This window comes from Cherax quadricarinatus, chromosome 65 (genome assembly GCF_038502225.1).
Source record: "Cherax quadricarinatus isolate ZL_2023a chromosome 65, ASM3850222v1, whole genome shotgun sequence".
In the NCBI taxonomy this organism is placed as follows: domain Eukaryota; kingdom Metazoa; phylum Arthropoda; class Malacostraca; order Decapoda; family Parastacidae; genus Cherax; species Cherax quadricarinatus.
This window is the reverse complement of record NC_091356.1, coordinates 12,750,267-12,765,850: the sequence shown is the minus strand read 5'-3', so window position 1 is coordinate 12,765,850 and position 15,584 is coordinate 12,750,267. Positions and strand designations below refer to the sequence as shown.

General features: G+C 40.3%; 1 protein-coding gene across 2 annotated transcripts in view; it reads right to left on the bottom strand.

Annotated features, from left to right (window-relative positions):
- Positions 1-686: 686 nt before the first annotated feature.
- Nep3 (Neprilysin 3) overlaps positions 687-15,584 on the bottom strand; it is a 171,806-nt gene continuing 156,908 nt past the window's right edge. For both annotated transcript variants that reach the window (XM_070098951.1, XM_070098952.1), the window contains exons 14-16: positions 14,595-14,741; positions 9,948-10,087; positions 687-3,817 (exon numbers count right to left, since the gene is read on the bottom strand). In XM_070098951.1, the coding sequence (XP_069955052.1) occupies positions 3,641-3,817; positions 9,948-10,087; positions 14,595-14,741 (464 nt within the window). In that variant the 3' untranslated portion in view covers positions 687-3,640. The remainder of the gene's footprint in view (positions 3,818-9,947; positions 10,088-14,594; positions 14,742-15,584) is intronic.

Below are 15,584 nucleotides of genomic sequence, written 5' to 3'. Positions count from 1 at the left end.
GTAAACAAATATCACTTGAAATAAGACTAAAAATGCCCAGACTTGCACTTGAAGGGAACAAAACACTATAAATGTGCAAATAAAGAGGAGAGGTTAAAGGAACTAAACCTGATGACCCTGGCAAAGAGAGGGGAAAGGAGAGACATGATCGTGACATACAAAATCTTAACAGAGACAGAAAGGGCAGATAGGGCAGTATTCAAAAGAGCAGAAAGGCAAACACCACAGTAGAACAAGTGGTATTATAACAAAAACATGGCAGTAAACATAAAATGGGATAGTCTTAATGAAGAATGAAGTCTACAATACCCTTCACCACAGTGCGGAGTACTTGTGCTGGATGGAACAGGAGCACACACAGCAACCCATTATTGGCATATAATACTACAAGGTTCTAATTAAACCAAATGGAAATAAGTTTCACCATTTGGCAATTTTGGGGGTTGTCCTAGGATTATTCCACATAATTTGTCACCAATGTGTGCACATACAGCACTAATGTCAGCAGAAGACAGGAACTGCAAACAGATACTGCATCAATAGTCTTACAGTGGGTAAAGGAAAATAACACAATGTCCATTAGTGACAAATTTCGTCAGCTTCATGTTCAGGTTTGACCGAATTTGTTCCCATAAGGAATATTAAGTATTAGGTAAAGATTGGTCGCATTTGGAATCGTTACACTATATTAAGTAAAAGGACACAAGTGCAACTAATGTGATATTTTATTGTGCCAATGTTATGCTTTCCAGGAGCTTTGTCAAGACATAACATCTTGACAAAACTCCTGGAGAGTGAAATGTTGTCACAATAAAATGTCACATTAGTTGCACTTGTGTCCTTTTACTTAATAGTTTCAATTTGGTAAGAACAAAAAAATTCCTGCTAGCACCAGTGCAGCTCTCTTTCTTTATGAGGAACTTATTATTGCTGCCACAGACTTGTCTTGATTTCATGGCATCTGGCAGTAAGTTATATGCACTGCTACCAGTGTACGAAACCCTTCACTTTGTATTCTCCCCAATATTTAGTCCTTAGGGTTTCCAACTCTCTTAGCCTCCATTGCCCCTTTAAAGAGCTGTATACAGGTAAGTCCCACTTTACAGCATTTCGCTTATAGAGTGGTTGTCAATTATACCCATTTTTCATTTATTCAGACCTTCTACAATAAATATATTCACTCACCATAAGTTAAGGAAGAAAATATTTTAAGGTAAGTAATGTGTGTACTGTATATACATTTTTTAGGCCTAGTTCAGTTGCTCACTTAATACTGATACTAAACATGTACTCAGGCTTTTATATGCATTTGAAAGTGAAAAAAGGCTATGTTTCACTTTACAGTGATTTTTGCTTTACAGCAGTAGCCTGGAACCTAACCCGCTGTATCAGTAAGGTTCATTGTGGTTAAGGGGTGGGAGTGTTGCAAATTGTAGTGTCATCTGAACTGTGATATCAGCACACTTCTGGCAAGATAGTGATTAAGTGAATGATGGTGAATGTGCTTCCTCTTTCCCTTTTTTTTTTAGGATCATTCTACCTCAGTGGGAGAAGCTGGTGTGTGTTAAAGAAAAAAGCTTCACCCACAGGGGAGCTTTATTTGATAAAGCTCTACTGTGGGTATGCCTGGAGAGTATTCTGAGGGTCAATGCCCCTGTGGTCCAGTCCATGACCAGGCCTCGTGGTGGATCAAGGTTTGATCAACCAGGCTGTTCCTTCTGGCCACATGCAGGTCAACAACATGCAAACCACAGCCTAGCTAGTCAGGTACTGACTTTAGGCGCCCATCCAGTGCTTTCTTGAAGACAGCTAGGGGTTTGTTGGTAATTCCCCTTATGTATGCAGGGAGGCAGTTCAACAACCTTGGGACCCTGACACTTATTGTGGTGTCTCTTAGTGTACTCATGACACCCCTGCTTTTCATTGGGGCTATGTTGCACTGCCTTCTGAGTCTTTTGCTTGTGTAGGGAGTGACTTCCGTGTACAGATTTGGGACTACTCCCTCTAGGACTAGGGTTAAATATCATATAAAAAAACAACCCAGGCTTTTCCTGATAAAACTGTCTTTGAAATTACCAATTACTGGTGTATAAAATTAACTAGTACCTACTACATCTCGCATTTTATGTGTGCTTGCTTTGTTAATAATACATATATTAGCTAAACTCAACATCACTGGGTGTTGGGTTTATATTAGCTTTCAGGTGAGTTGGTGTGAAGAATGAGTGTGTGGGTGAGGAAGGAGAAATATGAAAAATGTTTTGGAATTTTAGTTTTGCTGTCATTGAGTGGGTGTGGGAGGAGCTGGACACGTGTGTGTATGTGTACAGGAGAAATAAACATGCACGTGCATAAGTACGCTTTTAGCAGACAGTTTGCTTGACAGGTTTGGGAAGTGCTAGGGCAACTTTTGTATTCAAGATGGTGCCCCTTGCCATACTACCAAGACATGAAAAATTGGCTAAATGATAGTGAAATTTCATACTTTAGGGAATGGCCTGGTAACTGACCAGACTTACATCCAATGGAGAACTTTCTCCTTGCAGTAATGATAGCAACACTGTTGTGATCTCTGAATGCAAGATCCTCTCATATTATCACTCCCAAGTATTGCATATTTAACTGATATTCTAGTGAATGACTTGAGTTTCTTGTACTCTGTTTCATTTTTTATTTCCTTCATTCTTCCCTAGTTCTTACTTCTTAGATAAACTTTGCTTCAGGTATCAAGCACTCCAACATATAACCCCTCTCATCCAAGTGATTTATACCCTGTTTGTTCCCAAATCTTCATTTGTCCTATAACATGAACATCGCTATATTACACTTAAAACTTTTACAATTATGTAAAAATATTATAAATTAGCAAATCCAGTGCTGTTTATTCATACCAAACACCATGATTTATATTAATGTACATAAATATTTGAGTTTCTTTGGCCGCTGCTATTTCTGAATGTAAGTTTAGATTTTATAATATACTACAGGTCGGCCATCACTAATCTGGCAATCAGTTATCCAGATCCATCAGTAATCTGGCAATAATTCTGGCTAGCGTAATTTCAAATTTCATCATTATACTGACTCAAATCATTATACTCACTTAAATTTCATCATTATACTGACTCAGAAATTGTGCAGATGGTTGTAAATCCAACAGTGGAGGAGAAAACAGTGATGAAAATGAGGAAGATGTAGCAGAAAGTCTCTCTATTGATAGGTTAATTAAGTATATTCTAACCTAACCACTCTGTAATCCGACAAACTCACTAATCCGGCACACTACAGGTTCCAACGATGCCAGATTAGTGATGGCCGACCTGTATTAGTTTTTTTTGCTTCATTTCAAAATACTGTACATGAGAAACATTTTTATAACTTGTACATATGATTATGAAACACTTTATATCAATGCTTATTTCAGACATTAAAAAAACAGCATACTAAATTGTTTACAGCCAGTTGGTATGCCATAAAATACAAATTGTAAATTAAGTACTGATAAGATTACTGTAACATTGTACTTCAGTTTGTGCCAATTTTTACACAACTTTCTGAAGTTTTCATTCTTCATTCATATTGTTTCATCTCTCACTTAAAATATTACTGTATACAAATATGAGAATATTTAATCTTAGTTTCACCACACTGTGCATTTCTTTTTTGGGTTCATTTTTGACCCGGGTGGACAATTGAAAGCATTGGCAAAATCTTCAGAATTTGTTAGAGAGCCAAATACACGAAACTCGCCTGGTACATGAGAGTCCTTCATTATCTCCAGGTGAGCTGCTTCTTTTGTGATGGATGAACACCATACCTGTAAAAATTAAAATAAAATCATTCATACTGATGTTTTCACTATCACCAATCTGCTTCAAGTTATGCCAAAGCTCTTGCTTCACACACTGAGGGTCCGGGTTCGATTTCCGACAAGGGTAGAAACATTAGGCATATTTCCTTACACCTGTTGTCCATGTTCACCCATCAGTAAAAATGGGTACCTGGGTGTTAGTGGACTGGTGTGGGTTGCATCCCAGGACACAATTGACCTAATTTACCCGAAATGCTCTGCATAAGAAGGGGCTTTCTATGTAGTAGTATGTCACTGATGTAAGCTAGGACTGTATACCTTGTACATGTACTTGTAGAAATAAAGATATTATTATTATTATTATTATTGTTATTATTATTATTATTATTATTATTATGATTATTTCAACAAACTGGTCATATTCCACTGAAGCAGCATGGCCCAAAAAGAAAAATGAAAATTTCTCTTTTTAACTTTAGTAATGTATACAGGAGAAGGGGTTACTAGCCCCTTGCTCCCGGCATGTTAATCAACTCATACGACATGCATGGCTTATGGAGGAGAATTTTGTTCCACTTCCTCGTGGAGATAAGAGGAAATAAACAAGAATAAGACATAGTAAGAAAATAGAAGAAAACCCAAAGGAGTGTGCTCACTTAATTGTGTTTGCAGGGGTCGAGACTCAGCTCCTGGCCCCGCCTCTTCACTGGTGCTACTAGGTCCTCTCTCTCTCTGCTCCATGAGCTTTATCATACCTCATCTTAAAACTATGTATGGTTCCTGCCTCCACTACATCACATGCCAGACTGTTCCACTTCCTGACAACTCTATGACTGAAGAAATACTTCCTAACAGTTTGTTGGCTCATCTGAGTCTTCAACTTCCAGTTGTGACCTCTTGTTTCTGTGTCCCCTCTCTGGAACATCCTATCTCTGTCCACCTTATTTATTTCTCTCAGTATTTTGTATGTCGTTATCACGTCTCTCCTAACCCTCCTGTCCTCCAGTGTCGTCAGGCCGATTTCCCTTAACCTTTCTTCATAGGACATTCCCCTTAGTTCTGGAACTAGCCTTGTTGCAAACCTTTGCACTTTCTCTAATTTCTTGACTTGCTTGACCAGGTGTGGGTTCCAAACTGGTGCTGCATACTCCAGTATGGGCCTGACGTACACAGTGTACAGTCTTGAAACATTCCTTACTGAGGTATCAGAATGCTCTTCTCAGGATTGCCAGGCACTCATATGCTGCAGCAATTATCTGGTTGATGTGTGCTTCTGGAGACATGATCAGTATTATACTCACCCACCCCAAGATCTTTCTCCTTGAGTGAGGTTTGCAGTCTTTGGCCGCCTAGTCTATACTCTGTCTGCTGTCTTCTTTGCCCTTCCCCGATCTTCATGACTTTGCATTTGGCTGGGTTAAATTCGAGAAGCCAGTTTCTGGACCACGCGTCCAGCCTGTCCAGGTCTCTTTGTAGTCCTGCCTGATCCTCATCTGCTTTAATTCTCCTCATTAACTTCACATTATCTGCAAACAGGGACACTTCTGAGTCTATCCCTTCCATCATGTCATTCACATATGTCAAAAATAGCACTGGTCCTAGGGTTTGTACATGCAAGTGTAGTATGACCTAAGTGTCAGTAGAAGTAGGAAGACGTACCTGGAATCTTGCATGTTTATGACACAGAAAAAAGACACCAGCAATCCTACCATCATGTAAAACAATTACAGGTTTCTGTTTCACACTCACTTGGCAGGACGGTAGTACCTCCCTGGGTGGTTGCTGTCTACCAACCTACTACCTAGGATTGTTATTATTGTTTTTAATATCATTATTATTATTATAATTAGCCAAAAATATGTTGTACCTTGGTGTTTACCAATACAAATGTTGTCCCATATTGTTAAACAAGATCTCAAATTTTCATAAATCATAAACCAAATTATTAGCATATACTGTTGCAGTATTTTTCAAACCATAGTATTCTAGTAACGTAATCTATATTTACAATTCTTCTTTAATTATATGTTAATTTTAAGGCTACTCAAAATGCTCTTCATAACGAGGGGCTTTCAATGTTATGCTGCTGTTGGTGCACAGTGATGGCTTTCACACAGAAATTGGATCACACATCAACAAGTAGGCTTCTACCCTTCAAAGTGAACTGTTTGCTATACTCTTTGCACTCAAATGGTTTTCGTTTGCCCTGGTTTTCAATGAAATCTGTTTTCAATGACTTTTTTCGTCAAAAGTTTGTCCCAGTTTTTGTTCATCACCTCAGTTTTCGTTGAGATGACAGTGGTCCACCGTACCAAACGTGTCTGCCCGCGCCCACACAAAGCATCCCATGCGTTCTGAGTCAGTCTGGTTTTGTTTCTCGTTGGTAGAGGGTGGTAGTGATGGTGGTAGAAGGTGGTAGTGATGGTAGTAGAAGGTGGTGGTGATGGTGGTAGAGGGTGGTAGTGATGTTGGTAGAGGGTGGTAGTGATGGTGGCAGAGGGTGGTAGTGATGGTGGTAGAGGGTGGTAGTGATGGTGGTAGCGATGGTGGTAGAGGGTGGCAGCGATGGTGGTAGAGGGTGGTGGTGATGGTGGTAGAGGGTGGTAGTGATGGTGGTAGCGATGGTGGTAGAGGGTGGCAGCGATGGTGGTAGAGGGTGGTGGTGATGGTGGTAGAGGGTGGTAGTGATAACCTCTCCTCCCTCTCCCCTCCTCACCGTCTTCCATATGCCAACAAAAGTCTTCAGTAAAGGTAAAAGTGATGTTAAATGTTCATTTATGACTTAAGAAATCGTAATGACACGATTGCAAATAAACCATACCCCCGGCCGGGATTGAACCCGCGGTCATAGAGTCTCAAAACTCCAGCCCGTCGCGTTAGCCACTAGACCAGCTAGCCACAATAAGATTCATCCAACTAGGTATATTTCTACACCATAGGAAAGTTAGCACAGGCACCTCTGTGACCACAAATGCAAGTTTTTACAGACGAATCTCCAGCTAGCGTGGCCGTGACGAACTCTAGCTCAAGTCCCTTCACTGCCGTCAACATGACTTAAGAAATCGTAATGACACGATTGCAAATAAACCATACCCCCGGCCGGGATTGAACCCGCGGTCATAGAGTCTCAAAACTCCAGCCCGTCGCGTTAGCCACTAGACCAGCTTGCCACGGCAGTGAAGGGACTTGAGCTAGAGTTCGTCACGGCCACGCTAGCTGGAGATTCGTCTGTAAAAACTTGCATTTGTGGTCACAGAGGTGCCTGTGCTAACTTTCCTATGGTGTAGAAATATACCTAGTTGGATGAATCTTATTGTGGCTAGCTGGTCTAGTGGCTAACGCGACGGGCTGGAGTTTTGAGACTCTATGACCGCGGGTTCAATCCCGGCCGGGGGTATGGTTTGTTCATTTATCCATTTCATTAGTCCTTTATATTTATTTCTCATTGTTTTCTGTATGTAAAACTATAGTTATTCTCAATAAAATGTATTTTTTGTTAATATTTTTGGGTGTCTGGAACGGATTAATTAGATTTACATTATTTCTCATGGGAAATATTGCTGCAGTTTTCATCGAATTCGGTTTTCGTCAGACTTTCTGGAATGAATTAATGATGAAAACTGAGGTTCCACTGTATATAAGGTTGACACTTTGATTGTAACTGATTCTTTGTCATCCATAAAATGCTCTTATCTCCATGAGTGCTAATTGTGGCATGCTTGTGTCAGAAGCCAGATAAAGGTATGGTAAGGTTGTAGACAGCAAAGTCACGGTACACTCTCTGTGGATTCCATCTAACAATGGTCTTTAGAAGCTTGATAGAAATGATGAACTGGCAAAGGTAGAGCAGATTAAAATCTTGGGCTGTCAACTAGTAGAGAGAAGACAGTAATGTAAAAAAATTTCAACTGAACTTCATTGACCTTTGACAGGAGGGTTCTTGACCCCAGTAAGTCCATCTATCATCATTCTATCATGCACGAGAAGCCATATGTCTATGGAGCATCCAACAAAATAAGCAGACTCTTGTATGTCACTACTGCCCAGCTCCAGCTGGGTTACCAGTAGATGATGTAGACCAAACTAAATATAAAATTTGCCAGATGGTCAACTATCACACCTTGCATCATTATGTACTGAAGTGCAATCAAATTAATGAATTCAGAGACAACTTACTCACAAATGTTCAAGAAATGTCAAAGTGTTTTATCCACAGAGGTATATTACAAATCATTCTGGAAAAATACTCTGACTTGGCCTATTGTAAATATGTAACTCATAGCAACTTAAATTAATAAAATGTAAGGTTACTGTAATATAAATAATTCATAACCACATATAAGGTACACTAATAGTTTTTGTGACTGAATTCATGTCTGCATAAATAACTCATTATGATTGTGACCAGATATAAGCATATACATAGTTCATTATTACCAGTCTAACTTGTTTAGTTATTAAAAATCTGGGGCACAGTTCTTGGACCCATTATGTACCTCTGTAATTGTTTGACTGCTGCCCACAGGATGGGTATAGGGTACATAATAAAGATATTAAATAATAAAGTACATAGTCTATACATATTACTTAATCTTATGCTGACTGCATGCTGCACTATATTTTAAAGTTTTTTTGTTTATATTTCTACCTATTAATGAATATAAGCTTCTGTTTTTTTTCCTGGGGACCAAAACTCAATACTTGGCCATCTGAAATAAACAAGTTTATAATACTACAATGGTGCTTGACTGTACTCTTATGACAGTAATACTTCTATTTTTATCTTTGGAAATGTCTGAAATTCAGAATGCTAGATTACTAACATGAGCAATAGTTGGGAACCAAGAAACTATACAAGAGAGAAAGACTATGCATCTCACACTGCAAAGTTAAAGTGGTTTGCACTGCAGTTAAGACATTTTGATTTACCTGTTGTTGTTACTGTAGACAATAAAGATCCCAACTGTTGCATATGTGTCTTACTCATCAACTTGTCAATGTTGATTTTTTTTTTTATTAATACATCGGCCGATTCCCATCAAGGCAGGGTGGCCCGAAAAAGAAAAACTTTCATCATCATCACTCCATCACTGTCTTGCCAGAGGGGTGCTTTATACTACAGTTATAAAACTGCAACATTAACACCCCTCCTTCAGAGTGCAGACACTGTACTTCCCATTTATAGGGCTCAAGTCCAGCCTGCCGGTTTCCCTGAATCTCTTCATAAATATTACTTTGCTCACACTCCAACAGCACGTCAAGTATTAAAAACCAGTTGTCTCCATTCACTCCTATCAAATACGCTCATGCACACTTGCTGGAAGTCCAAGCCCCTTGCACACAAAATCTCCTTTACTCCCTCCCTCCAACCCTTCCTAGCCTGACCCCTACCCCGCCTTCCCTCCACTACAGATTTATGCACTCTCGAAGTCATTCTGTTTTGTTCCATTCTCTCTACATGTCCGAACCACCTCAACAACCCCTTCTCAGCCCTCTGGATAATAGTTTTGGTAACCCCACACCTTCCCCTAATTTCTGAACTATGAATTCTCTGCACTATATTCACACCACACATTGCCCTCAGATATGACGTCTCCACTGCCTCCAGCCTTCTCATTGTTGCAACATTCATCACCCATGCTTCACACCCATACAGGAGTGTTGGTACAACTATACTCTCATACATTCCCCTTTTTGCTTTCATGGACAAAGTTCTTTGTCTCCACAGACTCCTAAGTGCACCACTCACCCTTTTCCCCTCATCAGTTCTGTGATTCACCTCATCCTTCATAGACCCATCTGCTGACATGTCCACTCCCAAATATCTGAATACATTCACCTCCTCCATACTCTCTCCCTCCAATCTGATATCCAGTCTTTCATCACCTAATCTTTTGAGCATGGAGGAGGTGAATGTATTCAGATATCTGGGAGTGGACGTGTCAGTAGATGGGTCTATGAATACCACTAATAAAATGATACACTCTATTGGTGCTTCGAAGATATGTCTTGATACTGGTGAAAGGGTCTTATTTAATGGTTTTTATTTGGAAGTTTCATTATGAATAATTTTACTATAGAATTTTTGACTTCCTAAACCTAAATCACTAAACTTTGAAATCCGCGATTATCCCACCTGAGAAAAGCCGAGGAAGAACAGTTGTTGATGGGTAAGACTGATTCCCGGTAGCGCTTTCTCTTCTCCGTTTTCCTTAACCCACTCCTGGTAGGCTCGGTAACTAGCTTTCAAACCACCATTGTCTGCTATATTCTCACCTGTAATTCAGCCATACAAAAGAAATTAGAATTAAAATAATAATTTTCAATACAATTATCCTGTCCCCTATAATTAAAATGTTATTATAGTACAGTGGACCCCCGCCTTATGATCAGCTTCTAATGCGAGCAATTATGTAAGTGTATTTATGTAAGTGCTTTTGTACGTGTATTGTTGGGGGTCTGAAACGGACTAATCCAATTCACAATATTCCTTATGGGAACAAATTCGTTCGGTAACGGCACCTGAACATACTTCTGGAATGAAATTATATTGTAAGGCGGGGTTCCACTGTAATAAGAAAAGTTTTCCTAAAAAAAATTCATTTTCAAATCATATTAAATTTTTAGTCTGGGGAAATTATCTACTTATTTTCAAAATTAATTACCATAGTCAAACTGAATGGAGTGGCTGCAAGTGACTTTTATGACTTGATGTGCTGTTAGAGCATGAACAAGGTATCATTTAGGAAGAGGTTCAGGAGAAACTGGTTTGACAGACTTGAGTCCTGGAGGTGGGAAGTGCAGCAGCTTTACTCTCAAGGACAGGTGGGGATGTTACAGTTCCAAGGGTCATCTGAGCTGTGATGTCAGCACACTGCTGGCAAGACAGTGATCGAGTGAACAACTGCGAATGTGAAAGTTAAGACACATGTGCAACATCTGGTTATCTTTATTGTAGACGTTTCGCCATCCAGTGGCTTTATCAATACAGATTCTAGGACATAATTAGAAAATAGTAGAACTACAGTATATACAAAAGATGAGGTAATTAGTCGCTCAGCCTTAGAGTTGGTGTGGAGAGCACCGTGGTTGTAGAGATTCTGGAGTACAGGCAAGGAGACTGGCGCTTATACAGGCATCAGTGGATAGGGACATGTAGTACACAAGGGCATAGTCACTGGTAAAGCTACTGGATGGTGAAACGTCTACAATAAAGATAACCAAATGTTGCACGTGTCTTAACTGTCACATTCACAGTTGTTCACTCGATTACTGTCTTGCAAGAAGTGTGTTGACATCACAGTTCAGATGACCCTTGGAACTGTAACATCCCCACCTGTTCTTGAGAGTAAAGCTGCTGCACATCTCTCTTTTTTGTATCCCCCTACCTCGATGGGAGACAACTGGTGTATTAAGAAAATGTGCATTAAGCTTAATTTTTCATTAGGTTATCTTTGCAGCCAATAAAAGTTTCTAATACTTGAAGACAAGTGAAATACAACAGATAACACAATAATTGTGCAATTATCGATCTGGGTCAAAGTCAAAGGTTTTACATATTTCCAAATGGTACAATGGTTGTTTGCTGGTGGCTAGGTTGGTAGCATCATCAGTTCACACACTGAGGGACAGGGGATGGCTACTCAGCACAGGTGAAACATTGGGCATGTTTCCTTACACCTGATGCTCCTGCTCACATAGCAGTAAGTAGGTACCTGGGTGTTACCTGACTGCTTTGGGTCGCATCGTGGGGGACAAGCTTAACATACCCTAACAGAAATAAGATCGATAGTCCCTGGATGGGTGGAAACATGAGGGCGTGTTTTCTTAAGATACCTGCAGTCCATGTTCACCTATCGGTAAAATAAGTACATACCTGGGTGTTAGTCAGCTGGTGTGGGTCGCATCTGAAATGCTCTGTATAACAAGGGGCTTTCCATATACATGTAGTAGTATGTCACTGATATAATTTAGGCCTGTATACCTTGTACATGTACTTGTAGAAATAAAGATTATTATTATTATTATTATTATTATTATTATTATTATTATTATTATTATAGTGCATGGACTTTCCTGGGTTACTAATCCTCTGGGTTGAAAAATCCAAACAAAATTTTATCATATATCCTAATACCAGGAGCACAAGGTACCACATCACCACTGTGCCAGTGACAATAATATAACCTAAATATGAACATTTACTGAGCCTTAAAGCTAGCCAAAAGTCACGGCAAAGATTCTGAAAAATTATTTTTTTTTATTATCACACTGGCCGATTCCCACCAAGGCAGGGTGGCCCGAAAAAGAAAAACTTTCACCATCATTCACTCCATCACTGTCTTGCCAGAAGGGTGCTTTACACTACAGTTTTTAAACTGCAACATTAACACCCCTCCTTCAGAGTGCAGGCACTGTACTTCCCATCTCCAGGACTCAAGTCCAGCCTGCCGGTTTCCCTGAACCCCTTCATAAATGTTACTTTGCTCACACTCCAACAGCACGTCAAGTATTAAAAACCATTTGTCTCCATTCACTCCTATCGAACACGCTCACGCATGCCTGCTGGAAGTCCAAGCCCCTCGCACACAAAACTTCCTTTACCCCCTCCCTCCAACCTTTCCTAGGCTGACCCCTACCCCGCCTTCCTTCCACTACAGACTGATACACTCTTGAAGTCACTCTGTTTCGCTCCATTCTCTCTACATGTCCGAACCACCTCAACAACCCTTCCTCAGCCCTCTGGACAACAGTTTTGGTAATCCCGCACCTCCTCCTAACTTCCAAACTACGAATTCTCTGCATTATATTCACACCACACATTGCCCTCAGACATGACATCTCCACTGCCTCCAGCCTTCTCCTTGCTGCAACATTCATCACCCATGCTTCACACCCATATAAGAGCGTTGGTAAAACTATACTCTCATACATTCCCCTCTTTGCCTCCAAGGACAAAGTTCTTTGCCTCTACAGACTCCTAAGTGCACCACTCACCCTTTTCCCCTCATCAATTCTATGATTCACCTCATCTTTCATAGACCCATCCGCTGACACGTCCACTCCCAAATATCTGAATACATTCACCTCCTCCATACTCTCTCCCTCCAATCTGATATCCAATCTTTCATCACCTAATCTTTTTGTTATCCTCATTACCTTACTCTTTCCTGTATTCACTTTTAATTTTCTTCTTTTGCATACCCTACCAAATTCATCCACCAATCTCTGCAACTTCTCTTCAGAATCTCCCAAGAGCACAGTGTCATCAGCAAAGAGCAACTGTGACAACTCCCACTTTATGTGTGATTCTTTATCTTTTAACTCCACGCCTCTTGCCAAGACCCTCGCATTTACTTCTCTTACAACCCCATCTATAAATATATTAAACAACCACGGTGACATCACACATCCTTGTCTAAGGCCTACTTTTACTGGGAAATAATTTCCCTCTTTCCTACATACTCTAACTTGAGCCTCACTATCCTCGTAAAAACTCTTTACTGCTTTCAGTAGCCTACCTCCTACACCATACACCTGCAACATCTGCCACATTGCCCCCCTATCCACCCTGTCATATGCCTTTTCCAAATCCATAAATGCCACAAAGACCTCTTTAGCCTTATCTAAATACTGTTCACTTATATGTTTCACTGTAAACACCTGGTCCACACATCCCCTACCTTTCCTAAAGCCTCCTTGTTCATCTGCTATCCTATTCTCCATCTTACTCTTAATTCTTTCAATAATAACTCTACCATACACTTTACCAGGTATACTCAACAGACTTATCCCCCTATAATTTTTGCATTCTCTTTTGTCCCCTTTGCCTTTATACAAAGGAACTATGCATGCTCTCTGCCAATCCCTAGGTACCTTACCCTCTTCCATACATTTATTAAATAATTGCACCAACCACTCCAAAACTATATCCCCACCTGCTTTTAACATTTCTATCTTTATCCCATTAATCCCAGCTGCCTTACCCCCTTTCATTTTACCTACTGCCTCACGAACTTCCCCCACACTCACAACTGGCTCTTCCTCACTCCTACAAGATGTTATTCCTCCTTTGCCCAAAATGCTTTACATAAAAAGTGGCTTTCTTCAAAACATACAAATATAACTGTATCAACCTGTATTTGTATCATAACTATATCAAAACTGTAACCAAACATACCATTGTAACCTCTACAGTGGAACCTCGGTACTAAAAGCTCTCCATACTCGAACAATTCGGTATTTGAACACTTTGTTTGGTAAAGAAATCGCTCAGTAGTAGACCGTTTGCTTGGCACCCGACTTACGACTTCGTTGTGAGCTATTTTGTATTTCTTCACATTTTTGGTGTTTTTTTTACATTATTTGTTTAAATAACCCTAAGAGGGTTGGTGATAACAGCTAACCAAACAGAAAATTGGTTGGAAAAATCTGTTCGGTTCTCGGACAGATCAGCACTCGAACAGCCTTCTGAAATGAATTAACCCTTAAACTGTCCAAATGTAGATCTATGTTTGCTCGCGTAGCGCTCCGAACGTAGATCTACTTTTTTTTTACATTGTTTCTTATGGAGAAAATCAAGGTCAGAGTGCTACGCGCACAAACGTAGATCTACGTTTGGACAGTTTAAGGATTAAGTTCGAGTGCCAAGGTTCCACTGCATATTATACTTCTAATGAATAAAGATTTTTATTTTTATTTTTATTTTTCATAATATCTCCTATTCCACAGGTGCTGTATGATTCCTGTAATAATAACAGTGTGTAACAATAAAAATACGTACCAAGGGTAAGTTTGCCATTCAGTTTTTCTCCTCGTAGGCTGTATGCAGAGTACTGGTCTACCATACACTGAGTCAAGTTCTTGAACTTATCTGAGGTTTCCTGCTGCCACCACTGATTTAAGTTGCCATCCTTATCGTATTTTCTTCCTAAAAACAGGAGTGCAGCATTATCTCCTCTTAATAACACATGGATAGGGTCTCATCACTTTAGGAATATTATTTTTTATTTTTTTTTTTATTATCACACTGGCCGATTCCCACCAAGGCAGGGTGGCCCGAAAAAGAAAAACTTTCACCATCATTCACTCCATCACTGTCTTGCCAGAAGGGTGCTTTACACTACAGTTTTTAAACTGCAACATTAACACCCCTCCTTCAGAGTGCAGGCACTGCACTTCCCATCTCCAGGACTCAAGTCCGGCCTGCCGGTTTCCCTGAATCCCTTCATAAATGTTACTTTGCTCACACTCCAACAGCACGTCAAGTATTAAAAACCATTTGTCTCCATTCACTCCTATCAAACACGCTCACGCATGCCTGCTGGAAGTCCAAGCCCCTCGCACACAAAACCTCCTTTACCCCCTCCCTCCAACCCTTCCTAGGCCGACCCCTACCCCGCCTTCCTTCCACTACAGACTGATACACTCTTGAAGTCATTCTGTTTCGCTCCATTCTCTCTACATGTCCGAACCACCTCAACAACCCTTCCTCAGCCCTCTGGACAACAGTTTTGGTAATCCCGCACCTCCTCCTAACTTCCAAACTACGAATTCTCTGCATTATATTCACACCACACATTGCCCTCAGACATGACATCTCCACTGCCTCCAGCCTTCTCCTCGCTGCAACATTCATCACCCACGCTTCACACCCATATAAGAGCGTTGGTAAAACTATACTCTCATACATTCCCCTCTTTGCCTCCAAGGACAAAGTTCTTTGTCTCCACAGACTCCTAAGTGCACCACTCACTCTTTTTCCCTCATCAAT